This window comes from Rhinolophus hipposideros (assembly GCF_964194185.1).
Source record: "Rhinolophus hipposideros genome assembly, chromosome: 10".
Lineage (NCBI taxonomy): Eukaryota > Metazoa > Chordata > Mammalia > Chiroptera > Rhinolophidae > Rhinolophus > Rhinolophus hipposideros.
The window spans coordinates 7,071,722-7,098,657 of record NC_138056.1 but is presented as its reverse complement, the minus strand read 5'-3'; the positions used below and the strand labels follow the sequence as shown (position 1 = coordinate 7,098,657).

The following is a 26,936-nucleotide window of genomic DNA, read 5'->3' as shown; positions in this document are numbered from 1 at the left end:
CCAGCTGCACCCATAATAGCCCCCCTGTCCCCAAGCACCCTTCCTTTACCCCGGGCTTGTCCAGCTGAGCCCCCTAGCGAAGTGCCCAGGTTCAAATATGCCCCTACCCCAATCCCCACTCTGGCTGCAGTCGCCACCCCGGCCACCAGGGGGAGCCGACGTGGGGCGGGCGGGCCCGACGTGATGGGAGGGGGCGGTGCTGTTGTGGCCCCGCCCCCGCCCCGCCCCGCCCGAGCCCCGCCGCTTCTCTGGTCTGTCCGGGACAGACTGGCGGGCAGGCGGACGCTGACGCCGCGGGCCCTGAGCGGGCCGAGTGGAGGGAGCAGTGGCACCGCTGGTCCCGTCGGGGCTCCGTGGGTCCCCGGCCCACCCCCGGCACGGCCATGGCGGGCGCCAGGCCCGGCGTCCACGCGCTGCAGCTGGAGCCGCCCACCGTGGTGGAGACCCTGCGGCGCGGGAGTAAGTTCATCAAATGGGACGAGGTAAGTGCGGGGCACCCCTGCTCCTCGCAGATCCGGAGACTACCTCACTCAAACTCAGCCAGATGCTGGGGACCCCCATCCCAGCCTGGGCCACTGCGCCCCCCCATCCCAGACTGGCTGCGCTCCGGAAACATGAGTCCCCAATCTTTCCCGTAATGAAGACTTTGTCCCCCACCCCTCACTCCAGTCCCTCAGCTGCGGAAAATTTGGCTTTCCACTCTTTGGCCCGGAGACTTCGAACCCCAATAAATCCCGGCCCCCCTTTTCACTCGTCCCTCCTACCCCTCCCTGACGGTCTAATTCCGGTTCCTCCAACCCTGGTCTAGTCCCCGTACCCTTGCCCGGTACTGGACTATTTGGCTCGAGGACCCTGGCCCCCAATCTGGCCCAGTGCACCTCCCTTCTGGGTGGGTGCCGCTGGGACCCTACTCTTCCCAGTGCCCTAGTCTGAACATTCTTCTCCATTCATCACTTTTTCACCCTATTTTGTCTGGCACCCCTTTGCCTTGCTTTGGATCCCAGCCCAGCTTCCTGCTCAGGTGGGAGCACCAAGTCACCCCCTCTTGGAGTCTGCCCCCTAAGTTTCTCCACCCCGGGGAACTTTGCGCTCCACTCCTTAGCATGGGGACTTTGAACTCCAATAAATCCTGGCCCCCTTTCTACCCACCTTGCCCCGGCCCTCTCACCTGCGGCTCCTGGGCCCAGTCCTGTGCACCACCCTCATTTCATACTGCCCCCTCCTCTGCCCTTTGGGCCCCTCGTTCCCCAGGGCCTCCACCGGGCCTGCCTCAGCTTCCTTTCTGCTCCTTCCCACTCAGGCCACAGGCCTGGAAGTCTCTGGGCTCCTTTCCGGCTGGGTGGGGCGGGTAGGCGTGGGAGCTGGGGGGAGGGGCTGGGGGCGTGGCCTGAAGCAGCAGGTGTGCCTTAGAGGGTGCCTGGACGTCCCAGGGATCCGGAGAGACCCCTTCCCCCAGACTGGCCGAAAGGGAAAAGTTTCTCCTTTTCCTCCCAGTGTGATAAACCCAAATAAGGAAGTGGGAACAGGGAGAGGGCCCTGCGGGTGGGGTAGGGGGGTGCTGACCAGGACTTGGGCCAGAGAGCAGGGGCCTGGGCTGCCTTTGAAGGCCAGACTTCTAAGGGGAGGGGCAGGGGGAGACCTGGGGGCATCACTACAGAACTCCCCCCTCCTCACACTGTTGGGGGTCCTGAGCACTAGGGCAGGGTTGGGAATCCCAAAGAGGGACTAAGGACGTTTGTCAGCACAGTGAGGTGGGGAGATTCAAGTTCCATAGCCCCCTGTCCTCTCTGCCCCCAGATCAGTCAGCTTCCTGTCCCTTGTAAGCAAAGCCTGAGATGGGCGGGGCTGGTGCAGTTCCATCATCCAGAAGAGGAAACTGAGTCTGGAGAGTGGAGACTAATCCTAGGCCCCACATTAGGGTTACTGCTGAGGCTAGGAGCCTGGCAAGCGTCCTGGTTCTCTGCTCCCCAGGCCACCAGACTCTGGAGCCATCCTGCCTGCATGCAAATCCTGGCTCCTCTTCTTGACCTTCCACAAACTACATAGCCTCCCCGTGCCTCTGACTACTCATTTGTGAAATGGGAAGAGCAATAGTGCATAGCTTGTGGGGCTGTTAGGAGGACTAAGTGAGATCCTAGATATCAAGTGCTTAGAACTGGACCTGGCACACAGTAGGGGCAGCAGGAGGGGAGCTGTTGTACTGATGATCGGATTGTCTGCCAGACAGCAAGCAGCAGTTTGAGGGTGGCACCAAGGTGAGGTGGGGTTATGTACTGAGGCAGGAGAGTTCTAGCTGTGGCCCCTTGGCCCCTTGGGCCCTGGTCAAGTCTAAGCCCCGCATGAACGCCCTCTGGCTGCTGGTCCTTAGTTGCCAGGGGTAGCCCTGGGAGTGTGCCAAGGACCAGGCCCTCCTCAGAAAATGGGGCCAGCATATGCTTTCCTGCCCTCTGCGGGACTGTTTGAGGGAGAACAGAGTTCACTCTGATTCCGAGGGCAGGGGTTCCTTTTCTGGAGGGACTCAGTCTATGCTGCATAAAATGGAGTGAGCTGGGCGGTGCAAAGTGGAGTTAATGGGATTTGAGGCAGATGTAAGGGATGGCTGGTCGTTATGGGGCTCCTAGGGCCACAGAAGGGCTGTGGGGTCACACTTCTGAACCCTCTGCTTTCATTCCATAAATATTCCCAACGGGGCTGAGTGTGTGTGGGGGTGGGGGGCGGGCTCCAGGCGTCAGGGAGCTAGCTCTTTGACCTTATGGGGAAACCGAGCCTGCGGTTGGGGTTCAGGGAGTCCTCCCCAGGGAGGTGGGTCAGATTTCATGTCTAGAGAAGAAAGGAAAGGATATCTTAGCAAAGGAACAATAATGTACAAACTGCAAGTGGGGAAAGGGTAATTAATGGTCCATGTGACAGAGTCTTTAGGGTGAGAGAGGTGACACTGGGAGGAGTGTCGGGACCTCAGGACCACAGCTTTGTCCTAAGGACTGCAGGGGGCCACAAAGGACCTTTGGGCTGGGTGAAGCTTTGTCTTTGCTCACTGTTAGAAACACTGTGCTGGATGGCCCCAGGGGGTTCAAGGACCATAGCCCTTACTCCCTGACCCCTGCCATCCCATCCCATCCCCAGGAGGCCTCCAGTCGGAACTTGGTGACTCTGCGCGTGGACTCCAATGGCTTCTTCCTGTATTGGACAGGACCCAACATGGTGAGGGTGGGCGCTGGTGCAGCTCGCTCAGGTCTTGGGCCCCTGCCCCAGACCCCTACTCCCACCCCCTTCCATGGGGGTGGCGCCCAGCTGCTGGCTGACCTCTTCCACAGCTTGCTGGACAGGAAATGCTAAGAACAAGGGCTGCTGCTGGGGTGACAGCAGGGGGTGGTTATTCTTTGGCCTGGGTGGAGAGCTTGGAGGCTCCCAGCTCTCACCTTGTAGCCTCTGACCCACCTTGGTATCTGGTTTCCCCAGGAGGTGGACACGCTGGACATCAGTTCCATCAGGGACACACGGACAGGCCGTTATGCCCGCCTGCCCAAAGTGAGTGATGGGGCCTCAGACTAAGCGTGGGCGTGAGGCACTAGGGACACCTCTCCTCACGCTTGGCTCTCTCGCCTACTCAGGACCCCAAGATCCGCGAGGTGCTGGGTTTTGGAGGCCCTGATGCCCGGCTGGAGGAGAAGCTGATGACAGTGGTAGCTGGGCCAGACCCGGTGAACACAACATTCTTGAACTTCATGGCTGTGCAGGACGACACAGCCAAGGTAGGCTGGGGCCGAGGGTCATCCTGGGAAGCCACCACCTCACTTGCTGAGTCAGCCATCACTTAGTGAGAGCCTGTTGTATAGTAGGCTGTTCTCTGCCCCTAATTCTAATCATCCTCTAACAGAACAGTACTCAAGCACTTACTGTGTACCACAAGCGGTTCTGGGTGTGGGCTGTGGCTGGGCCAAGGCCTCTGTCCCCCACTTACCCCGTCCCCCTGCATCTTGATCCCTCAGGTCTGGACTGAGGAGCTGTTCAAGCTAGCTATGAACATCCTGGCTCAGAACGCCTCCAGGAACACCTTCCTGCGCAAAGCGTGAGCCCCGGGGTTGCCTGGGGGACATTGTGGGTGCAGGTGGACTTTCCCAGGGTGTGACCCTTCTGCCTATCTCCCCAGATACACAAAGCTGAAGCTGCAGGTGAACCAGGATGGACGAATCCCAGTCAAGAAGTGAGCGCCCCTTCCCCTCTGCACCTTCTCTCCTGTCCCGACCTTGGTGAACTTTACCCCACTGACCTTGACCCCTCCCACTCATTCAGCATCCTGAAGATGTTCTCAGCAGACAAGAAACGGGTGGAGACTGCACTAGAATCATGTGGCCTCAATTTTAACCGGGTGAGGGATCTGGGGGCAGGGGACAGGCTGGATGGGTGTCATGGTGAGTGCCTGCTGGCTGCCCCTGGGTTCTCACCCCACACTCCTCGGCCCTCAGAGCGAGTCCATCCGGCCTGATGAGTTTTCCTTGGAAATCTTTGAGCGGTTCCTGAACAAGTTGTGTCTGCGGCCGGACATTGACAAGATCCTGCTGGAGATGTAAGCAGGGCTGGGCCTGCCTACCAGATCCTGGTGCTCTGTGCCGGCCTATGCTCTGCTCAGGTTCCTTTCAGCCCAGGAGGGGAAGTGGAGCAGTTGGGGGATCCAGTGCATGGGGCTATGGCTGAGCTCAGAACCACTTTGTCTGCAGCTCTGTTGTGGACAGCTCTCTGCCAACCCTTTGCCTGGGTTACTTTCCTCGGCCCATGCTGGGGGTGAGAACTGAGTGGCTCAGACAGTTGTGGGACGCGCTTGAGTTCACAAAGCAGTTAAAGGCTGGAGCTGAGATTGGGTCCAGGGTCTAGAGGTATGGCACAGCAGGCCAAGCACTTGGTGGCTTCCACAGCCTTCGCTAGTGCCAATACCAGTGCCAAGTGGTCAGGAGAGCAGATGGGGAAACTGAGGCTCAGAGGGGCAGTGACTTGCCCAAGTCCCAGTCAGTGGGTGCTAACTCCCTGTGCCAGGATGTGGGCTTGGAGCAGGGGCTGAGGAGGCTTCAGCTTGACCTGGCTTTCCACCCCCTCCAGAGGTGCCAAGGGCAAGCCATACCTCACACTAGAACAGCTCATGGACTTCATCAACCAGAAGCAAAGAGACCCAAGACTCAACGAAGTGCTCTACCCGCCCCTGGGGCCCTCCCAGGCCCGGCTGCTCATCGAGAAGTATGAGCCCAACAAGCAGTTCCTGGAGCGAGGTGAGCTGGTGAGGGGGCGGCGGGCGGTGGAAGGGCTGGCCTAGCTGCCCCTGACCCTGCTGACCCTACCTACCCCCAGACCAGATGTCCATGGAGGGCTTCAGCCGCTACCTAGGAGGTGAGGAGAACGGCATTCTGCCCCTAGAGGCCCTGGATCTGAGCGCAGACATGACCCAGCCGTTAAGCGCCTACTTCATCAACTCCTCACACAATACCTATCTCACGGGTGAGCGAGCTGCCCTTTGCCCTCGGCTGGCAGGGAGGGAGGGAGGGAGGGACGGCATCCACAGCTTCTGCCCTGTGGCCCTTGTGCTGCCTCCCTCCTTTTGGTGTGGCCAGTGTTAGGGATGTAAGCACGGAATAACCCCAGGGGAGCAGGGCTTCTCTGCATGGGTGTGTGTCATGGGTGGTCCAGAAGGCTTTCCGGGGGAAGGGCCGAGGCCTCCCTCAGCTGGCTTTGGGAAGGAATAGCCTGTGCAAAGGCCCAGAACAAGAGACTGCTTGGTGCTTTTAAGAAGCAGAAAGGAGGCCAGAGGGGTGGGGTGGCGGCTGGGGCAGGTAGAGGCAGAAGGCAGGCCGGCCAGCAAGAAGGAGGCAGGGCTAGACCCAGCAGGGAAGGAATTCGGATTTATCCTAAGTGGTCAGGAAAGGCTTTTTGGAGGGTGTTAAGCAGGGGGAGGTGATGTGAGCTGGTATGTTTTTAGAAGAATGACACCAGGTGCTCTGCAGAGATTAGATGGGAGGCAGGGAGGGGCCTGCTGTCTCCAGGCAGGAGGTGATGGAAGCTGTTCCAGGGCAGTGATGGTGGAGGGAGAAAAGTGAAGTGAGGGGCCATGGAGGTGTTGGAGATGACTCCCCCGTTCAGGCCGGTGGGATGCAAGGTCGTGGGTGTTTATGTGAGAGATCGTGAGCCCTGGCGAAGGAACCAACCCATCAGCCATGACGGGTAGACACCAACCGCCCGGCTTGGGTGGGCTCCAGGGGCTGGGTGGTGGGGCCTGGGCCCTGCCCTGGAGATGTGGTACTGATTCCATAGTCAATTAAAGAGTGATCAACGGCTGGCCAGATGGAGTGTGCCAGAGCTGCGCCTGGCCACCGTGGGGGCTTCTGTGTCCCCAGCCTGGCCTGGTTCAGCACAGGCCTGGGGAGGAGGGGGAGGAGCCAGGTTGGCAGGGCAGCTGTGGTGATGGAGCCTTACCTCCAGCGGGACAGCTGGCTGGGACCTCGTCCGTGGAGATGTACCGGCAGGCACTGCTGTGGGGCTGCCGCTGCGTAGAGCTGGACGTGTGGAAAGGACGGCCGCCCGAGGAGGAGCCCTTTATCACCCACGGCTTCACTATGACCACGGAGGTGCCACTGCGGGATGTGCTCGAGGCCATTGCTGAGACCGCCTTCAAGACCTCACCTTACCCCGTCATCCTTTCCTTCGAGAACCACGTGGACTCGTGAGTGGGCCCCTGACCCTAGATATCCCAGCAGCCTCTAATCTGGAGGTCTCTGACCTGGGGACCCCTGATAAACCCCGAGACAGCCTCCCATTGTGTCCTGTTGGTCTGCTCTTATGACCTCTGACCCTGGGGACCTCAGCTTTACCACCGGGACCTCTGACCTCTGACCTTGGCCCCACAGGGCAAAGCAGCAGGCCAAGATGGCTGAGTACTGCCGCTCCATCTTTGGGGATGCGCTGCTCATCGACCCACTGGACAAGTACCCGGTATGGGGACTTGGAGCTGTAGCAGGGCCTGGGGGGTGAGGCCGCCCCCGCAGGCCCTGACCTGTCTGTGCCCACCAGCTGGCCCCAGGTGTCCCACTGCCCAGCCCCCAGGACCTGATGGGCCGCATCCTGGTGAAGAATAAGAAGCGGCACCGGCCCAGCACTGGCGTCCCTAACAGCTCCGTGCGCAAACGACCCCTGGAACAGAGCAACTCAGCCCTGAGCGAGAGCTCCGCCGCCACCGAGCCCTCCTCACCCCAGCTCGGTATGGCCCTGGCCTGACCTTTGATCCCAGTCCTGACCTTGGCCTCCCACCTCGCTGAGCCCAACCCTGCCTTCTCTCAACATGACCTCGCTCGTCACCAAGCCACTCACCACCTCTTAGCTGAGTATGGGACCTCTGACGCCTGACCCCAGGCACTCACTCACACTGAATTGTGCCCAAATTAGGTGTGGCTCCGTCCAACTCCTGACCCCTCAACCTCAACCTGCCACCTCCCAGGGCCTTTTCCTCAACCAGGTTATGACTCTGACCTCTGACCTCCGTGACCCACATCCCCATGCTCCGGCTGTGATCCTCAGACCTCTGACTTCTGTGCTGTGACCCTCCCTGAGTCTGCCCACACAGCTGGTTATAATTTCAGCTAACCCTTGACCTCTCACTTTAGCGAAGTCCTCCTCGTAGCTGACCCCTGATTGCTCACCTCACTAAGCCCTCTCATTGGGGTGTCTCTGACCCCTGACTTAGAATCCCACCGTATCATCCCTTCTCCGCACTGTCAAGGCTGTTGTACCCCCGTTCCAGGCTTCTCACCCTTCTAAGCCACACTACTTCCCTCCCTCCCTGATGGCTATAACTCTGGACCCTGATCTTTGACCCTTCTGCATCCCCACTGCGTCCAACTCCTGACCTCTGCCCTGTCCCCCAGCCACACTGCCCTGCCATGAGAGTCCCCTTGACTGCACCATTGAGTCACCTCCACGCACTGGGCACAACCCCTCCCAGCAACTTGTGTCTGTGCATGTGCCTTGACCCCCCCACCCTGTGGCACCATCCTCTGCAGGGTCCCCCAGCTCTGACAGCTGCCCAGGCCTGAGCAATGGGGAGGAGGCAGGACTTGAGAAGCCCAGCCTAGAGCCTCAGAAGTCTCTGGGTGAGGAGGGGCTGCAGCGGGGCCCTGATCTTGGCCCTGCCGACCGTGAGGATGAGGAAGAGGATGAAGAAGAGGAGGAACAGACGGACCCTAAAAAGCCGACCACAGATGAGGTCAGGCCTGCCGGTGGGAAGGGGGGAAGGCACCGTGTGCTCATTTCCCAAGCGTTTGCTGAGCACTGGTTGTGTGCTGGGCATGGTACTGGGGCCTGGCTCTGGCCATGGTTAGACTTTCTCTGCGCTTCTGGAGTTCAAGGGGGAGGGGCATGTGGAGTGGGGAGGAGGGGTCTTACATAAACAGGCATGGAAGCAAGTGTGAAATTATGCTCCTGACATGGGCTGAGAAGGGGTGAGTTAGGGTGCAGAATGGTGGGAGGAAGGGGAGTCTGAGCTGGGCAGGGAGGTTGGGCGAATAGATCCCAGATCCGAGGAAGAGGGAACACCTGTGGTAGGGCTGGAGGGTGCGGGCGGGGTTGGAGGGGTTGGGGGTGCTGTGTAGAGGAGGCAGTACTGAGGAGTTCTGAGGAGGGAGGTGACAGAAAAGTCACTCAGGAGGTCAAACTTGGGAGGGGCCCAGAACAGGAAAGGGTGTGGGCAGGAGTGGCTGAGCTCAGCATCACTGGGGTTGAGTTTGAGTTTTGTGAGCCCCCTGAGAGGAGATGGCAAGGTGGTGGTTGGAAATAATGGCTAGGGATGGAAACTGAGGGCCTATCTGCATGTAGGATTGGGTGAGGAGTTCCAGCTTCCAGGAGGCAAAACAAAAGGGTAGGGTCCAGAGCACGTTGGCCAGGACCCAGGAAGAAGGCTGCATGACAGATGGGCCCAGGCCTGACACAGGCCATAAAGGGGCTGGGCCCTTGCTGAGGCTACACTACAGGGTGGTGTGATTGCCAGGGTGGGAAGAGGGTCAGCTCCTCCTTCACGGTGTAGGGGCAGGTGAGGGAACTTCTACGTGATGGCTGGGGGGCATGGCACCTGTTGACCCTGTGTTTGGGGGCCACAGGGCACCGCCAGCAGTGAGGTCAATGCCACTGAAGAAATGTCAACACTTGTTAACTACATCGAGCCTGTCAAGTTCAAGTCCTTTGAGGCTGCTCGAAGTGAGTGGGGTGGGAGATGGTGGGATTGGGAGCCAGCTTGGCCCAGGCAGGACTGACGCCCTCCCACTGCTCACCCCTCAGAGAGGAACAAGTGCTTCGAGATGTCATCCTTCGTGGAGACCAAAGCCATGGAGCAGCTGACCAAGAGCCCCATGGAGTTTGTGGAGTATCCTTTGGTGGTGCTGGGGCCAGTGGGCCAGGCCAGGGGCACAGAGGCCTGCTTATGCCACCCAGACAGGTCCTGACCCTCCAGCACCTGTCTGAGTTTGGGGTGGGCCTGGGAGACTGCACAGGGCCTAGGCCAAGAAGCGGGGGCCAAAGGGGAAGCTTGAGCCCAGGCTGGGACGCAGGCTCAGAGGATTTGAGCTCGGGCCTGGAGGCAGGCGGCGGGTGAGTGCACGGCATGGCCCCTGACTGCCAACCTCAGATACAACAAGCAGCAGCTCAGCCGTATCTACCCCAAGGGCACCCGTGTGGATTCGTCCAACTACATGCCACAGCTCTTCTGGAACGTGGGCTGCCAGCTTGTGGCGCTCAACTTCCAGACCCTGGGTGAGCACTGCCCTGCTTCGACCATGATCCCTGGCCCCCAGCCTCACCGACTTCTGCCCCATGATCCTGTTAATCTTATTTGAACAGACCTCTGACTCTGCTAATGCTGGATTCGCAAACTGAACCCCAACTCCTGACCTTGGTGGACCCTAAACCCTTCCCCCTGTCTGATCTTTCTTGAGTCCGGACCCCTGATGCCATTTGATCTGCCCCTAATGATCCCTGGTCCCCCCTCTACATGGCACTGTCCTTCCTGACTCCTCACCCTTCCCATGTCGCCCCCAGATGTGGCAATGCAGCTCAACGCAGGTGTGTTCGAGTACAATGGGCGCAGTGGCTACCTGCTTAAGCCTGAGTTCATGCGGCGGCCCGACAAGTCCTTTGACCCATTCACCGAGGTCATCGTGGACGGCATTGTGGCCAATGCCTTGCGGGTCAAGGTGTGGCCAAGGAGGGCTCGGGCCAGGGTGTCCTGGGGACGGGAATGTCAGCAGCCGCCTCACCCTCTTGGCTCCCCCAGGTGATCTCCGGGCAGTTCCTGTCCGACAGGAAGGTGAGCATCTACGTGGAGGTGGATATGTTTGGCCTCCCTGTCGACACGCGGCGCAAGTACCGCACGCGGACCTCTCAGGGGAACTCGTTCAACCCTGTGTGGGATGAGGAGCCCTTTGACTTCCCCAAGGTGAGCCTGGCGCCGCCCAGACCTACTGAGCTCTCCTGTGGGGGACAGGAACCAGGTACACTAGTGGCAGTTGGGCGTTGGAAGGTGGGGGTTCCGAGGGACCTCAAGGCTGGGCCTGTCACCTCCAGGCCCCACCCTAGGTCCTGCATGTCCCAGGGTCAAGTCTCGGGCTCCCTGCCCTCTGTAGGGTAAGAGAAGAGAATGGGAAGGTAAGACTGCAGGAAGTCCCATGGTCCCCCATGAAGAGTGGGCACATCGCGCCCCATCTCCCAGGCAGGAAGGAGTGGCCCGAGATCACCGCCACCAGTTCATACCAGTACAAATGGCCTGGACCTCTGTGCCCAGCTAGGGTGGAGTGTGGCCTCAGTCTCAGACTCCTGGCTCATTCTGAAGTTTCTAAGCTGGCTATGACCAGACCTGTCGCACTATAGCAGTGCCTGGAGGGGTAGGTCTGCCTGTTCTCTTGGCTTAAGGCTCTGATGGCTGCTGTCCATCCGTTTTGCCATGCCGTGGAGGTGTGGGTCCACCATTGGCTCAGTGGTGACGGTGACCGATGGTCAGTCATTGGGTCAGCTTGTCCGAGGGTCCCCTCTGTTGGCCTTGGTGGCTGTGGTCAGCTGTGGCTCAGTGGCCACCTTGGCTGTGGGTCAGCTCCATGGCTCAACACCGTCTGGGCCCTCAGGTAGTGCTGCCCACACTGGCTTCACTGCGCATCGCGGCTTTTGAGGAGGGAGGCAAGTTTGTGGGGCACCGGATCCTGCCCGTCTCTGCCATCCGCTCAGGTGAGGCCACTGGACTCTGGGCAGCACAGGGGCAGTGTGTGAGGGGACCTAGTGGGGCGCATTCACCTTGTCCTCCCACCCTCCCAGGGTACCACTACATCTGCCTGCGGAACGAGGCCAACCAACCGCTGTGCCTGCCAGCTTTGCTCATCTACACCGAGGCCTCTGATTACATCCCCGACGACCACCAGGGTGAGCTGCAGGGGCAGGCTGGGCTGGGCGGGGGGCAAGGGATGCCCCCAGGGCCTGGGAACGACTGAGCCAGGTGGCCCCAATGGAGGGTGGGTTCTGAGGTCCCTCCTTGAGACTAGAGCTGGCGGGGAGGGTGTGGCTCTGGGGGTTCTGTCTCCAAGACCCTTGCCTTCTGCCCCCACCCAGACTATGCGGAGGCCCTGATCAACCCCATCAAGCACGTCAGCCTGATGGACCAGAGGGCCAAGCAGCTGGCTGCCCTTATTGGGGAGAGGGAGGTGAGCCAGGGCAGGTGGGGGCAGGTGGGGGGAGGCAGCAGGGCTCAGACTCATCTGACGCCTGGGGACTGCTGGGAGTGTGGCTGGGTGGGCGGTGAGGCTGGCCTCAGCGGCCCTGGCGGGGAAGCACCCTCTAGCCTTCCCACTCTCTTCCACCTGCACTAGCCCAGCCCACTCCCAGCGGGTGGTCTGTTCCTCTCCCTGAGAGGGGCTATTCACTGCCTTACATCAAAGGCCAACAGCTGCATTGACCCACTCCACCCCCCTCAACCTGGAGGGTCTGCTCCCCTTTCTGAATTCTTCTCTCACCCCTACCAGAAAAGAAAGCCAAGTGAATGCTGAGCGGCAGTGCTCTGCTTGGCCCGGTGCGAGCTCTTTCACCAGCTTGGCTCATATAATCCTCCCACCACCTGAGTTTGCTGCCCCCAGGGTAGAGATGGGGACATTGAGGCTCTGAGTTACAAAGATCCAACCTTCGGCCTTTCCAGCACGCTGCACGGTGTGGGGCTTCTGGCCTCTCGCCTCTCTCACCGGGTAGCCTCAGTGGCCCTGGGTCACTCTCCACGTTGTAAGGAGGTAGACACCACTCCTGGTGCATGTGACAGGCCTGCAGGACAGACCTGGGCTAGCATTCTTGCAGCTGCATGTAGGATCAAAGCTGGGGTGCAGCATTTGCCACTTTATTAGGGCAGATGGAAGCCACAGAAGCTTTTAAAATGGGTCCTGGGAGTCATGAGATGGCAGTGGCTTCTGTGGGGAGGGGTCAGGAGCAGAGGCTTGCCCGTACATCTAAATCCAGTCCCGGGGGGCCTGCGGCAGGCAGGGGAGGCGACTGCTGGAAGCTGTTAGTCAGAGAAGTCGGTGCCCACTCTGCGGTCACTTCCTTCGTTGATTTAATCAGGAGCTAAGAAACAAGGAAGATGAGCAGCTGTGGGCAAGGGTGGAGGGGGACTCAGGGAGAGGAGGAGACTTGGGGTTAGGCCAAGGCTTACCAGAACAATCTGGAAGTTCCTGAGCACTTGCAGCGGGGCCTGGCATCCTAGAGACGCCATCTCACATTATCTTCACCACCCGCCGTGTACAAAAGTGGTTTAGCCATGCTTGTTTTGTACCTCTTATTTCTCATGTAGTTCTCTTAACAGCCCCACGTTACAGATGAGGAGTCCAGGGCCACACGGGTAGAAGGAGGCAGATCAGGGGCATTGGACAGCCCTGGGAGGTTGGGAAGGACAAAAGGGCCTGTAGACAACAGCATTTCTGGAAAGAACATTCTGCTTTCTCCCCCACAGGCTCAGGCTGGCCCAGAGACATGCCAGGAGACCCAGTCTCAGCAGCTGGGGTCCCAGCCAACCCCAAATCCCACACCCAGCCCACTGGACACCTCCCCCCGCCGGCCCCCAGGTCCTGTCACCTCTCCCACCAGTCCCTCCCTCAGCAGCCCAGGTAAGGGGCAGCCTGGTAAGGGGCAGGACTGAGGGGTGTAGCTTCGCTGTCCTCTCCTCCAGCTTTTAATAGCCCTGCCTCTGCTTTCCAGGTCAGCGGGATGATCTCATTGCCAGTATCCTCTCAGGTAGGGGCAGGGCTGTTACGGGGGTGGTACCTGTTCTGGGCTGGATCTACCCGAGGGGGCGGGGCCTCTCCTGGAGGGTGTGTGGTGCTCCTGCTGGGTTGCCTTGCCCCAGCCCAGCTCGCCTGTGTTCTGCTGCTCTCAGAAGTGGCCGTGGCCCCACTGGATGAGTACCGAAGCCACAAGGCTCTGGTGAAGCTCCGGAGCCGGCAAGAGCGAGATCTGCGGGAGCTGCACAAGAAGCATCAACGGAAGGCAGTTGCCCTCACTCGCCGATTGCTGGACAGCCTGGCCCAGGCCCGGGCGGAGGGCAGGTGCCGGCACCAGCCAGGTGTCCTGTGAGTGTCCAGCCTGCCTGTGTGCTGCATGCATTGATGTGAATGTGCGGGGTAGACTCCATGTAGGTTTCTGCTTCTGCGCTATGTGGGCATGGAGGATGGCCAAGGACTGCTCCTTGACTCCCAGGGAGGAAGGTTTAGTGCAAGGAAGAGAGAAGAGGCTTCCCACACTTGGTTCCTTCCGCTCTTCCCACCCGGAAGCGATACTGCATTAGAAGACCCCTACGAGGAGCATGTGTTTCAAGAGACTGTTGCTCAGACAGGCTCCCATTATTTGGGTGGAGCAAACTGGCCTCTTCATTGGCATAACAAAGCCCCGCCCCCGACCTAGTGTCTGCTGTTGCCAGCTGGGATATGCTGGGCCCCCCTCCACCCTGCCCGTCCGTCCATGGATGACTTGAGCATCACCCCGAGGGGTTCTTCCCACAGAGGCAGGGAGGACAAGAAGGAGGAAGAGGAGGAGCTAAAACGGTATCAAGAGTTCCAGAAGAGACAGGTGCAGAGTCTGTTGGAGCTGCGGGAGGCCCAGGCAGATGCAGAGGCCGAGCGGAGGCTGGAGTACCTGAGACAGGTGGGCTGTGGGGTATGGGGGCTTGGTATGTGGTGGTGAGGAAGAGCCTGCCTCCTGCACAGACCCGTCACCAATCTGTCTCGCCGGTTGGCTACCTGTGTCCACAGGCTCAGCAACGGCTCAAGGAGATTGTCTTGGATGCTCACACAACTCAGTGCAAGAGGCTGAAGGAGATGAATGACAGGTGGAGGCAGAGGATCTCGTGTGGGCGGGGCAGGGAACTCCCTGGTGCCTGGATGAGGGCAGAGCCCCCGGTCCTGCCACTCACCCTTCCTCTTCTCTCACCGGCTCTTCCAGAGAGAAGAAGGAACTGCAGAAGATACTGGACAGGAAACGCCACAACAGTATCTCGGAGGCCAAGACAAGGGAGAAACATAAGAAGGAAGCGTAAGGGCATCAGGGCCGGGAGCCATTTGGGTGCTGGGCAGGCAGGGCGGGGTGCATGACACTGAGCCCATCCTGCCTTGCTCCTGTGCAGGGAACTGACGGAGATTAACCGTCGGCACATCACTGAGTCGGTCAACTCCATCCGTCGGGTGAGTAAGGCTCAGGTGCCACCCTAGCCCACCCTCCTCCCTCGGGGCGGACCTGGTGTGATGTCATTGTAGAGGGGCTTCTAGAGCCTTTCCTTCCAGGCCCCCAACCCCCTCACCCACATCATCTCCAAAGCCAACTGTCGGCAACAGTGCCCATGACTTTGGAGTCAGGCTGGAGCATTACTATAAGGGTCATCGCGGAACCCTGGCCACACAACTCCGGGAGCTCAGCCCCTCCCTTCAAGACCTTTGGCTGAGCCCCTGTCCCCTCTACTGACAGCTGGAGGAGGCCCAGAAGCAGCGGCATGAACGCCTTGTGGCTAGCCAGCAGCAGGTCCAACAGCAGCTGGCAGAAGAGGAGCCCAAGGTGAGGCCTTGGGTGTGGTGGCCTGGTGGGTGGCAGGCAGAGTGCTGGGTGGCCTGTACTGTGATACGCCTCCTCCCGTAGCTGCTGGCCCAGCTGGCCCAGGAGTGTCAGGAGCAGCGGGCAAGGCTGCCCCAGGAGATCCGCCGGAGCCTGCTAGGCGAGATGCCGGAGGGGCTGGGGGACGGGCATCTGGTGGCCTGTGCCAGCAACGGTCACGCGCCTGGGAGCAGCGGGCACCTGTCTGGCGCTGACTCGGAGAGCCAAGAGGAGAATACGAAGCTCTGAACTGGCTGAGCAAGAGGTGGCCACAGGGCCAGGGTGGGCACTGGGAGGAGGGCCGGAGGCTAAGACACTAATGCTCTCTCTCTTTTTTTTTTTTTTAACTTTTTATCTTTAGAAATTTTATTTTTTTAAACTGAGGCGAGCACCCCACACTAACTCCCTTTCTTCACCCTCCTGGGATCCCATTAGTCCCCAAGCCCTCCTTCCTGCCCTCAGTCCTAGGGAAGGTGCTGGGTCACTCCTGGCCAAAGAGGCCTGGGTGGGGGGCCTTATCCCCCATGACACCCACACCCCAGAGTGGGAGCAGTCTCCCTCACTTCCCCAGGGAACACTGGGTGGAGACTTCGAGCTCTGGGAAGTGGGGGTCACATTCTTTCTCTATTCTCTGGGGATTTTTTTTACATGAATAAAAGTGGATTTCAGGGACCCTGTGTGCAGCGTGGTTTGGAGTGGCACAGTGCTAGAGAGGACCAGGTCCCTAGGCTTGCTCTTCCATTTCTTCTGGGGCCTCAGTTTCCTCATCTATAAAATGGGCTTGTAGGCTCTGTGGGGTTGAGGTCAGGCCCCCAGCAGAGTTACTGGGTTTGAACCTTGAGACCTCCTTGCGGGGGGGGGCCTGCAGATCTTCTCAGTGACATGACATGAGAGACCCTCTGGCCTCCCCCTCTATGTTCTCTGCCTCTGGACCTTACTTTTCTCCCTCCTGGGCTCTTCTTGTCCTCTCTTCACAGAGGCTTAGGCCTCTGCTTCAGGAAGCCTTCCCTGCCCCCCCTTCCTGTTGCCTGATATGACCTGAGTGCCCAGCATCTTCCGCTGAGGCTGCTCTGGGCTCCACACAGGCAGTTGACTCTGCATGGGGAGGTGGACTAGGGAGTGGAGCTGGGCAGCTCATGACCTGCCTGACATCAGAGGAGCCGGGCTCTCAGTGATGTCAGTGATGTAGGTGGGAAGTGGGTGGGCCTGGCAGTGACCCTTGGGAGAAGGGAAGCTGACAGTCATAGACACTGGCTGGGAGACCCAGCATCCCCTCATCCCTGTGAGGGAGATGTTATGCCTGTTTTACAGATGAGGCAACTGAGGCCCAAAGCAGAAGTCACGTGCCAGGCCAAGTCAAGACGTCCTGACCTGGAGGCAGGGCAGGCCTGGACTCTCTATGGCACACAGTCTGCAGCCAGCCTGGAGGACCTGCTCCATGCCTTCCCCTCCTGCCTAGGACAGCGTGGAGTGGCAGAGACCCCGCAGCGAGGGTGTGGCTGGGTTCTGCTTGCAGGGTCAGGCTGGCGTTCCTTCAAGGCCTCTCCCAGCTTCCTGGCAGAGCTTCCAGGGCTGACTGCCTCCCTCCTCCAGAGGAAGGCAGCCTCTTATCTGGGCTTATCTCCTGCCAATTGAGTGTTTTCTTTCTTTGTTTTTGCTGCAGCCTCAGGCAAACAGATGAGGCGGGATAGTCAGAAACTGGACTTCCAGAGTGGGGTTCTCCCAAGGAAGGCAACCTTTACCCTGGGCCCTGCTCCCGTAGGGTCAGTACCGTCGCCCAGGCCTTCCCTGCTTCTGCGGTCAGGCCTTGTCCTATCCCCAAATCTGCCCACTGCATTGCGTGTCCAGGGCGCTCAGCATCCAACTCCCTATCTCCTTGGCTGGCCTCCACTTATTAGAACACTACACGTCAGTCCCCCGGTCCTCAAAGACCAAACTCAACTCCTGGCTATGATATTAAAGCCCCTCAGAAGGCTGGCCTCTGCTGCTACCCCTGTTTTTCCATGGGTCCACTCTTTGCCCAGAACAGCTCCCCCACCCCTCTCCCCCTCAAGTCCCAGCTCTAACTCACCTCCCTGACTTTCCCCTGCCGGAGGGAGCCGCCCTCACCCTGGTTCCAGCCCCTCTGAGAGTTGGCAGTGACTTCACTCTGAGAAGCTGAATGTCTTGCCAGGAAGCTTCGGGAGGCAAGAGCTGTGTGTTAACTCATCGCTGTACCCCCAGTGCCAATCACTGGCTGGTCTATAGGGGGCGCCAATAAATCTTTCCGGAATTGAGCCAGCTCTGCTCCCAGGTCCCGACGAAGCTTCTCTGCTTCCCTAGCGATCCCTCTATCCACAGGCCTCGGCCGGCCCATCCCCCGCCCTGCGCGCCCTGCCAGTTCCCCGAGCAGCGCTGGCCCCGGGCCGGCCACACAGTAGCGGCTCTGAAGGACTGACCCAAATAGGAGCAAATGACCCTCCCTGGAGGACGGCGGCACGGTTTGCAGAGCGCGGAATTCCGGCGGCCGGCCGGCGGTTCCCAATTACCAGATTAGAGATAAGGCCCTGGAGGGCCCTGGGGCCGGGCCGCGCTCCGCTTCCCGGGAGCCAAGGAGCCCTGGCTCTGCTCGCCGCCTCCTGGTCTCGGTCCCAGGATAAGTCACTCAGAAAGAGCCTGCTTTCCGTCTGTGTAAAACGGGGCCATCTTCTAAAACAAAGTTCTAGCGCTCCCCGTGCCCGCCAAGCCCCGAGCGACGGACAGAGGAGACGCGGCGGCACAGACGCGGGGTTTATTAGCACATTTTGTGGCCAGCGTCGGCCCGCAGGGTCATCGCGGAGGGAAAGGTTCTGGAGAAGTTACTCTGATTCGCAACCTGGTGCAGGCGCCTGGGTCAGCCCAGAGCCGGGGTCAGGGGCTATTTCCGGGGGCTACGGGCGGAAAAACTTCAAAACTTCCGATGGAGCCGAACCCTCGGCGGTCCCCGCACACACCGGAAGAGAATCGGCTCTGGGTCAGACCACCTCCTTCCGAAAGGGACAGACCTGATCTTTTGTATAGGCCTGTGGAAACGACTTCCGCCCATACCCAAGATGGCCGCCAACGGCGGGGCGGGGGGGACCTTCGGGCTGTGGGACCGAAGGTCATTGGGAGGAGGCGGAGCCTCCTCGCCACAAGGACTGGAAGATCCGTGTCCAGCTGGAGTTTTGCCGCATCTGCGTCGCTGTGCCCGCGCTCTTCGGGCGAGGAAGTCCCTTCGGGGTGGGAGGAAGAAACGGATAAATGAGTTGGCTTATCCTGTGTAACCCGAGACAGGGCCCGCCATTTCCGGAATCCCATCTCTATCTAAATGAGAACCTGGGGAAGGTACTTGCCCTGTACCGAGGGGGTCTTCTAACTTTCATAAACACGAGAGGTCGCTTGCTTGGGCGCTTAGGAATGGGAGGAGTTCGACCTCAGACTCTCGGTGCCGGGGGCGAGGAGGGAGGACGCCTAGGACCCTGTATGTTAGGGCCAGAGCCGGAGATCCAGCACCTGACGGGTGGTACCGCAACTCAGAAATTAAGGAAGTGGTTCCGAAGTGGAAGGCCCAAACTCGGACACCCGAAAGGGCTGACTGGGAGCACAGAGGTCCGCAAGCTTCGCGCTCCACGGATTTAGGGACCCCAGAAGCTTTGGCCTGGGGGGGTGTGTGTGGGGGTGTCTGGACTACATATCCCGGCATGCCCTGGGTTTCGGAACGGGACTGCGCAGTGGGAGGTGACCTGGAAGTATAGAGCCCGGCCCGCTCTGGGAGTAGTCGTCCTCTTCGCCGGGACCGGCGCTCACCTTAAAGGAACCCTCGAACTCGTCGCTCATCCTCCGGAGCTCCCGGCCATAGCGCTGTGCAGCCCAGAGGTTGGGGGGCGCTGAGCGCGAGCGGCCCCGGAAGGGGCTGGGCTCCTCCTCCTCCATCTCTTCATCTTCCTCGGTCCCCGCGGGGTACGAGCTGTGGCGACTCCGGGGCTCCACAGACCCAGCGCCTGGAGAGAGGGGTGGGGGTGGGGAGCGGCGTGACTCTCGACTCCTCTGCGCCCCCGGCCTTAGCTGCGCTGGGCCGCTGATGTACTTGTGTGCTCGTCCGAGTATACCGTTCAGAGCTCCAGTTCCTTCACATGTAAATCAAGGGAAGCTCATGGGGCTTTTGTGAAGATTCGAATTAACTTCTCATTAACCCCACAAATCTTAATTGAGCCCCAATAATGGGCCAGGGCCTTAGTGTATAAAAGGACCTACCTCTGTGCCTGGCACAAAATAAGGGCATAATAAATAGTAGTTATAGTTATTAGTGCAAGACCATGGGGCCTCGCCGCAAGCCCCTGGGTTTTCAGCTCTTGAATCGTCTCCATTCTCCAGCAGGGGAGGCCGGTCCCCTGGTTGAGGAGGTGTCCTGCCCCAGCCAGGCAGGGCTGAACTCCAGCTTTGCAAGTGACCTGCCGGTGCTCCTTTGTTTCACTCTGGTGGCCTAAAAGAGACCCTGGAGAGCCAGCACCTGTGAGCACGTGTCGGCACCTCCCACAGCACCTGCTTTGGAGAAAATGTGCGGTGGGGAGTGTTGACTTTTTAAGGTCATATTTATGGGGCGCTTACTATGTGCTAGGCCCTGGCCATTACCTCATTATCCTCCTAACCATCCTGGGAGGTGAGCCCTAGCATTGCCTCCATTTTACAGATGAGAAGACAGACAGGCTTAGAGAGGTTAAGAATCATCCAGGGTCACACAGCTGTGAAGCTCTGCAGTCCCTAGAGGTTTGTTGGTGTTCAGAGTCCAGTGATTATTCCTTGAGCTTCACCTCTTCCCTTGTCCAAGCACCCTTCAGCTCTCTGAGCCTGTGTCTTCACCTCTGGGGATGAACCTAGCTCTTACTATCAGTGACTGTGTAAAGGTCACAAAAACGGAGCATGAAAGTGCTTTGTAAGCTGAAAGTGCACAATGGGTCATCATTCAGCAAGGCGCCTCTTCCGTGATTGGAGTTTGTCTGACTTGTGTTCTGTGTGTCATCCCCTTACTCCTGCCACCCCCACCCCCATATCTAGACCTTCAAGGACCTAGAACCACTCCCAGGAGCAAAATACCAGAGCTACATAATAGAGTAGAAGACAGGCATGGAGCAAGTGCTGAGAATGGGCTCAGGGTCCATGGCAAGGCCCACTGTCAGGGAAGACATTTTAGAGGAAGCATGATTTAGGCCAGGTTTTGAAGCCAGGGTGATAACGGTGTCTTGTCCTCCCCACAGAGGACCTTCCACAGAGCCCTGTAGGTCAGCTCCAGGGACTGCAGGGCCTCCAAGGATCCCAACTCCAGATATACTGGCAGAGAAAGCCCAGAAGGGAAGAGGGCTGAATTCAGAAAGTCCTACGCTAAGAGGATGCGGTCAGAACGCCTAAAGCCCAAGCCCGAGGTCAGGTAGGGACACCATAAAGCCTTTGAGGAGTCAGGTAGCTAATTCAGGAGGGGGGGTTGGAGGTTGGGGCCGAAGGAGCTGGGGAAAAAAAAGACCCCTGATAGGATCAGGCCCATCTGCAGAGCACTTGCCAGTTCTGTGGGGTGTGGGCAGTGAGGCAGTGCTCAGTAGCTAGGTGGGCCCCACCTCATTTTAAATATTGAGCAGCAATTTTCTAGGTGCACAAGAAAGGAAGAATGTGCTATGTGCATATTCCAGGCAAATGCATCAGCCTGTCCAAAAACTTGGGAGATGTGAAATATATTGACATATTTGGGAAACTGCAAGGAGACAGATAAGGCAGAACCATAAGGAGTGAATAAAGGAAAGTAGGGAGACCAAATTAACAGGGCAGAGAGGAGACAGGTTATAGAGGCCTTTTATGTTCATCAAGGAAAGGAGCTGAATTTTTAAATAGATGATGAAAAGTCATTGAAAGATGTTAACCAGGGAAGTGCCCTGACTAGTTTTGAACTCTAGATACCAGAAGCAACAATGTAGGATACAGATTCAAGAAGAAAGAAAGGTGGGAAAGCCTATGTGCAGGGAAATCTGGTCAGAGGCTACTGCAACAGAAGTAACAAACAGTGAGAGTCTGAGGTAAGACAGAAACAGTGGTCATGGAATAGATTTCAGAGATCTCCACAGACTCAACCTCATTACTGCTTTCACATCCTAAAGCCTCCCAGCTTCCCAGTGAGGTGGACGCCAAGTTCTCCCTATTTTACAGATGAGGAAATAGAGGCAGCTAGAGGTTAGGAACTTGCCTGAGATCACACAAGCTGGCCATGTAAGTGCTCAGGAAATGTCAGCTATTACTCTTTTACTAGCTCTAAGAACCCACACAACCACCACATTTGACAGAGTTGGAAGGTGAGTGACTTGCAGATGGGCACTTGGTCTGGGCACTACCCTCTCGCCAAGGAATCACAAGCAGAAGAGCACTTGCTATGTCACTTTGAAAGGACATCATGTGTATTACTTCATTACATCCTCCTTATACTCTAGGAGGAGTTTACTCACTGTCCCCATGGAGAGAGAAAACTAAGGCACAGAGAGGGTGAGTAACTTGCCCAAAGTCACTCAGCCACTAGGTAGCAGGGCAGGAATCCAACCCTAAATAGTCTGGCCTCAGGGCCTGCACCCTTAATTCTCATGCCTCAGGCTCCCCTTGTGGGCCCAGGTTGGGAAATGTGCCCCAGGCTTTCTGCTAGTGCAGCTCTACCTGGAGCCTAGCCTATGGGGTGTGGGTTTTCCACCAAAGCCATGGATTTAGCAATGCCAAGCCAGCCATTGTCAAAATGGAACCCATTTGTGTTAACTGAATTTTTAAAAAGTGTCCTATTTACTGGAAAAAACCTGAGGGATTTTTGTGAACTCCCTGGGGGAAGGAGACATGCCAACTGAACCATCTCACCCTCAATCAGCTCTCACCACTACACGCCCCTAGGCAGGGCAGAAGCGGCCTCTCCCCACTGGGGAAGGTAAGGGAGAGGGATGGGTGTGGCTCCTCTCTGGGTGTGAGAATGGGTGGGTGCCCAGGCCTGCCCACTCATGCCATCTTCCCAGAGAGCAGGCCTAGAGCTGGGGTGGGGAAGTGGGAGGGGTGGCTGTGGCTGGAGGTGCTCCACACCCCAGCAAAGCTTGTTCTTTACCCATTGGGCTTTTGGGCACGTGGATGGGGCTGAACACATCCATGCTCGTGCTTCCGTGAGCATCCTTGCACACTTCGTTAAAACGTGGTGTTCCGCACATTTCGAGGCAGTGACGCTTTGTCACCAGGCAGAACAGTTTGGGTCCTGCTCTTCCACAGGCAGGCGCTCTCACACTGCCTGCCCCCAGCAGGCAGAGCAGCAGGCAGCCTGTGTGGCTTCTGGTACCTGCAGGCCCCAGCCCGGACTCCCTGTGTACCCTAAAGCCATTTGGGGTACAAAAGCCCCTTACTAGCCTGCAAAGAACATGCTCAGAGCTGAGGCAATCAGAAAGCTGGCGAGTGTTTTCTCTAAGAGTCAGAAAGTAAATATTTGGGGCATGGCAGACCACACGATCTCTGTCACAAGTATTCAGCTTTGTGGTCATGGCTTGAAAGAGCCATAAATTATATAAATGACTGCATTGCTGTATACCATGAACATTTTATTTAGGGACACGCAAACTCGAATTTCATATGATTTTCACATGTTATGAAATAATTGTTCTTGGATTGTCAACTATTGAAAAATGTAAAAACCATTCTTAGCTCATACTCTGTATACAAAGGGGGGTGGGGGATTTAGCCCGAGGTTGTGGTTTGCCAAGCCCTCTAAACCCAACTGTCTGTCCTCTACCTGAAATCTACAATGGCTCCCTATTGCTTATGAGATAAAGTCTGAACTCCTTGGCATGGCCGGCAAGGCCCTTACATCCTGGTTCTAACCTGTAATTCACTTGTCCGCCATCAGGAGGGTATTGGTTATTCATGTATTACTCTCCGCTGAATGAATGGCAACCCCTAGGTCTGTTCAGAGCCTGGGCCAACTTGTAGTAACAATAACAATGATCACAGTAATAGTAACACCAAACGCTCCTCTGCACTAGGCACTGGTTCTGAGCACTGATCCTATATTAGCTCATCAGATCCTCACTATAACCCTATGAGGTGGGACTGGTTCTGTTCCCATTTAACAGATAAGGAGACTGAGGCAGAGTGAGATAACTAAACGTGCTCAAACTCAACTTGCTAATAAAGGATAAAGCTGTGTTAACCCTAGAGTCTGGCTCAGAGCCCAATGCTGGACTGCTGCTCCCACTGGGTGTCCTTCCTTCCCTTGCCACCATCTACACACCCACAGCTCGCCACACAACTGCCCATCCCAGCACTGGGCTATGTGCCTGGCTGTCACAGCATACAAGGTGGCCGCAGTTCCTGCCCTGGGTACACTAACAGTCCAGCAGGGGCCAGGAGGCAAGAAGTATGAAGAGCAAAGGGACCCTGCTCATCTAGAGGAGGGCAGTGGCTCTGGCAGGTTGTTGATATTTGGGGATCTTTTATGGAAAAATCACTTGTTTTTTAGACACTGAAAACTAAGTTAAAAATGTAAGAAATTCTGTGTAGTCCTCTCCAGTGGTTTCTGTCCCCCTTCCCCTGCCCCCACTTCACGGCTGGGTCCAGGGTCCCCTTGGTGCTTATTTCTGCTTCAGACCACTGTCATGCCCACCTCCCTAAATCTAGTTTTTCACGTTGTGCCACCCTCCCCTCCATACCTCAGGCACCCCCAGCCCCAGGTCGAACCCCTAGCTTGTACAGGAGATTACTCAAGCTCCCTACCACTCTCTCCTTTGCCATTCCTGTCTTCATTCATTCATAGGACAGAAGTGGTCCTTTCCTACCTCCTAGCCTTTCCTTTCCTTGACATCCTTCTTCACCCCTCCCCTCACTCTCATCCCATGGCAAGAACTTAGACCCCGTCACCATCAATAATTCCATCACAAGCCTCCCACAGGCTCACCACCACCTCCGCCCTGTCCACTCACTCCCTTGGTACCCCAACTCTAATGATGCGAGAACTCCAGGGTTGGCTCCTCTCCTCACCACCCAGCCAGCTTACACCCACACCAACTATTCCCTCCCTTGCACACAGCCTCAAGGCCCTGCCTCTCTCGCTGGGCTGAGATGAACATAGCTCTGGTTAACATCAACCCCCTGCCAGCTCCCACTGGCACCTGAGAGGCCATTGTGGCTGGAGCCATGTACCACCTCGGTTTAAATTCATGGCCACGAAACCCAGCGGCCCCCTTGACATTGCCTGGAACACCCAGCTCCATGCTCCAGGATGACCACTTCAAACCCGCTCCTCTCTCCCCTCAACCCCCACCCCTCGCCTACCCTCACTCTTGGGTGGCTCCCTGTGCCTCACAGAACACTGTATCAGTGACTGACAACTCCCACATGCAGAAATCCTGCCTGGACCCTTCCCTACTAGAAATCGCCACCTGGATGCCCAAAAGACACCTCTAACTGGACCTCGCCCACACTGGGCTCCTGATCTTACTTGTCCCCATCTCAGTTAAGAGCAACTTCCATCCTTCTAGATGCCCCGGCCAGATTCCTCTTGCAGCCATCCTTGACTCCTCTCTTTCCCTGGAACACTACATGCAATCTGCCAGCAAATCCTGCCAGCTCTACCTTCAAAATAAACCCGGAATCCAGCTGCTTACCACCTGCACTGTCACCACCCTCGCACAAGCCACTGTCCTCCCTTGGGACTCGAGGCAGACTCCCCTGCAGCCCCACCACTGCTTTCGCCCATTGCATACCAGTCTCAACACAAGCCCTGGTGATTCTCTTGATGCCCAAATCAGATCACTCCACTCTGCTCAAAGCCCTCCTATGTTTTCAAAGGAAGAGCCCAAGCCACTAAGGCCCTTTTCAGCTACCCCTCCCCCTCCATTAACTCCAGCATCTCCAGCTCCCCCTCCTGCACCCTCTGCCCCCGTCCCCTTGGGCCACAGTGGCCTCAGGACCTTTGCATGAGCCTTTCCCTTGTCAGGATCTCTCCCCACGGATATCTGAGTGGTTCCCGCCTCATCCCCTCCAGCCTTTGGTCAAATGTTGCTTCTCACCAAGGCTGACCCTGGCCACCTCCATTTGAATTGCTCCCCTGGCCCCCAGTGCATCAGATCCAGAGAAAGTAGACTTTCTCACACTGCTGCCCAGTGTGTGTCATCTTCTAGCACATTATATCATTTACTCGTTTGTTTGTTTATGGCCCATCTCTCCCCACCGACTGGAATATAGGCACCATAAGGGCAAGGACTTTTATCTCTTCTGTTCACTGATGTGCCCCTGGCAGCTGGGACAGCTGGGGCACAGATTAAGCACTTGATATAGAGGAGGAACAGCCAGGTGAGGGTGGAAAGCTGTTGTGAGCAGAAAAACAGCAAGTACAAAGATCTGGAAGTTAAAGAAAGTCTGGAGTTTAGTCTGACAAAGTGTGTGTGAATGGGCCAAGATGATGCCTTACTAAGCCTTCTTGGTCCTAAAAATGGGGAGGAAGTCATTTAGGCTGCATCAGGCAAGGGATGTGGTTTTTGTTTTCAGAAGATCTCTGAGGTTGTTCCAGGTGCCAAGGCCTGTGCTGGGCCCTGGGGGGTGGAGACTACTGAGAAATGGCCACTGTCCTCCAGTGCCCATCCGTCTGTCTGGCTGCTGGGCCCCCTTCTGTGGGTGTGGAAGACAGCCTATGCTTCCTCACCGCCACACAGACTCTGTTGGTAGGGCTATCTGCCTCTTGAGGTCAGCTGCCCCTGGCAACTGGCAAGGATAGCCCTGGAGTGGGCATGAGCACAGGGTGGATTAAAAACAGACCTGGGGGCTGGCAGCCTCCAGCAGGTACCTCAGAGACTTCAGCCCTGCTTCCTACCAAAGGAACCGCCAAACAAGTGTGACCTTAGGCAAGTCACTTCCCTTTTCTGGCTCATTGCCTGCCTTTCAGTGATTTGTTCTGGTCCTACACTAACAACTACATTCTTTGAGCATTTTGTAAGTGCCGACACTGTAATTAAGTACTTCTTATATGTTCTGCTAATCATCCTAACAGCCCGACAATGGTGGTGACTAATTGCTCTGTTTTACAGAAGAGGAAACTAAGGCGCAGAAAGGTTAGGGACTCGCTCAAAGCTACCCAGTGAGTATGGATACAGCTGAGATGCTGAGGAGCTCCTGGGTTGGGGGCAAAAGTGGACAGGCAGGTTGTTGGGGGGCGGTGCCTACCTCCATGGTGGCTGCTGCTGGCTGGCTGTCCCTGTTGGTGACCAGCTTCCCCCAGGAGGCCCGGGGCCGTACACAGGTGCTTGCCTGGGCCTGAGGGCTGGTCTCCTGTGGGGCTGGGGCCCAGGCCCCTATCTGCAGGGCTGGAGTCTTCCTGCTCACTCTGCTCAAACTCTGGGATCTGGAACATGCTCTGGGCTGTGGGGGCAAGATGGCAGGTAGTTAGGGCACAACTGGAACAAACGGTGGCCAACGGCGGCCGGGGAGCCGGCGTCCCTGGTTCCCTCTCCCACCTTAGAACCCCAGGTCCGCCCTGCCTCCCAGGCCCCCATCTGTACACTGAGTCTGGCTGGGCAGGGAGCTCAGCCTGTCCACCCAGGACTTAAATCTCCTTTCGGAGCCCTGGTGCTGTGGAGCCCCAGGACCCGGCCCGACCCGCCGGTGGTGACCGCAAGCCAGTCTCACCCCAAGCCCGATCTCGAGGCCCCGGACCGGGGCCTGCGCCTCCCTCTACAGCACTGAGGGAGCCCTGCCCTAGTTGCCTGGGCGACGGGAACTGTCATCGACCCAGCCCAATCAGCTACTGTAATGTCACT

General features: G+C 57.7%; 2 protein-coding genes across 4 annotated transcripts; one reads left to right on the top strand and one right to left on the bottom strand.

Moving 5' to 3' along the window:
• Positions 1–245: 245 nt before the first annotated feature.
• Positions 246–17,420, top strand: PLCB3 (phospholipase C beta 3). Of its 2 annotated transcripts, XM_081064441.1 has the most exons (32): positions 246–482; positions 3,124–3,201; positions 3,460–3,528; positions 3,612–3,752; positions 3,990–4,069; positions 4,151–4,204; positions 4,294–4,369; positions 4,467–4,567; positions 5,095–5,261; positions 5,341–5,487; positions 6,466–6,706; positions 6,891–6,975; positions 7,054–7,240; positions 8,040–8,242; positions 9,132–9,228; positions 9,310–9,394; positions 9,656–9,780; positions 10,066–10,220; positions 10,301–10,462; positions 11,145–11,244; positions 11,332–11,436; positions 11,623–11,714; positions 13,004–13,157; positions 13,249–13,284; positions 13,427–13,619; positions 14,049–14,190; positions 14,298–14,374; positions 14,488–14,577; positions 14,669–14,726; positions 15,007–15,093; positions 15,175–15,394; positions 16,441–17,420. In XM_081064441.1, exons 1-31 carry the CDS (start codon positions 384–386, stop codon positions 15,376–15,378), a joined length of 3,690 nt encoding a protein of 1,229 aa, XP_080920567.1. In that variant the 5' UTR covers positions 246–383; the 3' UTR covers positions 15,379–15,394; positions 16,441–17,420. The 2 variants fall into 2 exon arrangements, with proteins under 2 accessions (XP_080920567.1, XP_080920566.1); XM_081064440.1 differs by lacking the exon at positions 16,441–17,420 and having other exon boundaries at positions 15,175–15,802.
• Positions 17,421–17,883: 463 nt separating this feature from the next.
• Positions 17,884–26,886, bottom strand: BAD (BCL2 associated agonist of cell death). 2 transcript variants are annotated; one of them, XM_081064552.1, is made up of 4 exons: positions 26,806–26,886; positions 26,344–26,538; positions 18,937–19,130; positions 17,884–18,362 (listed from the first exon to the last, which is right to left on the bottom strand). In XM_081064552.1, the coding sequence occupies exons 2-4, from the start codon at positions 26,528–26,530 to the stop codon at positions 18,252–18,254; spliced, it is 492 nt and encodes a 163-aa protein (XP_080920678.1). In that variant the 5' UTR covers positions 26,531–26,538; positions 26,806–26,886; the 3' UTR covers positions 17,884–18,251. The 2 variants fall into 2 exon arrangements, with proteins under 2 accessions (XP_080920678.1, XP_080920679.1); XM_081064553.1 differs by having other exon boundaries at positions 26,679–26,808.
• Positions 26,887–26,936: the final 50 nt, after the last annotated feature.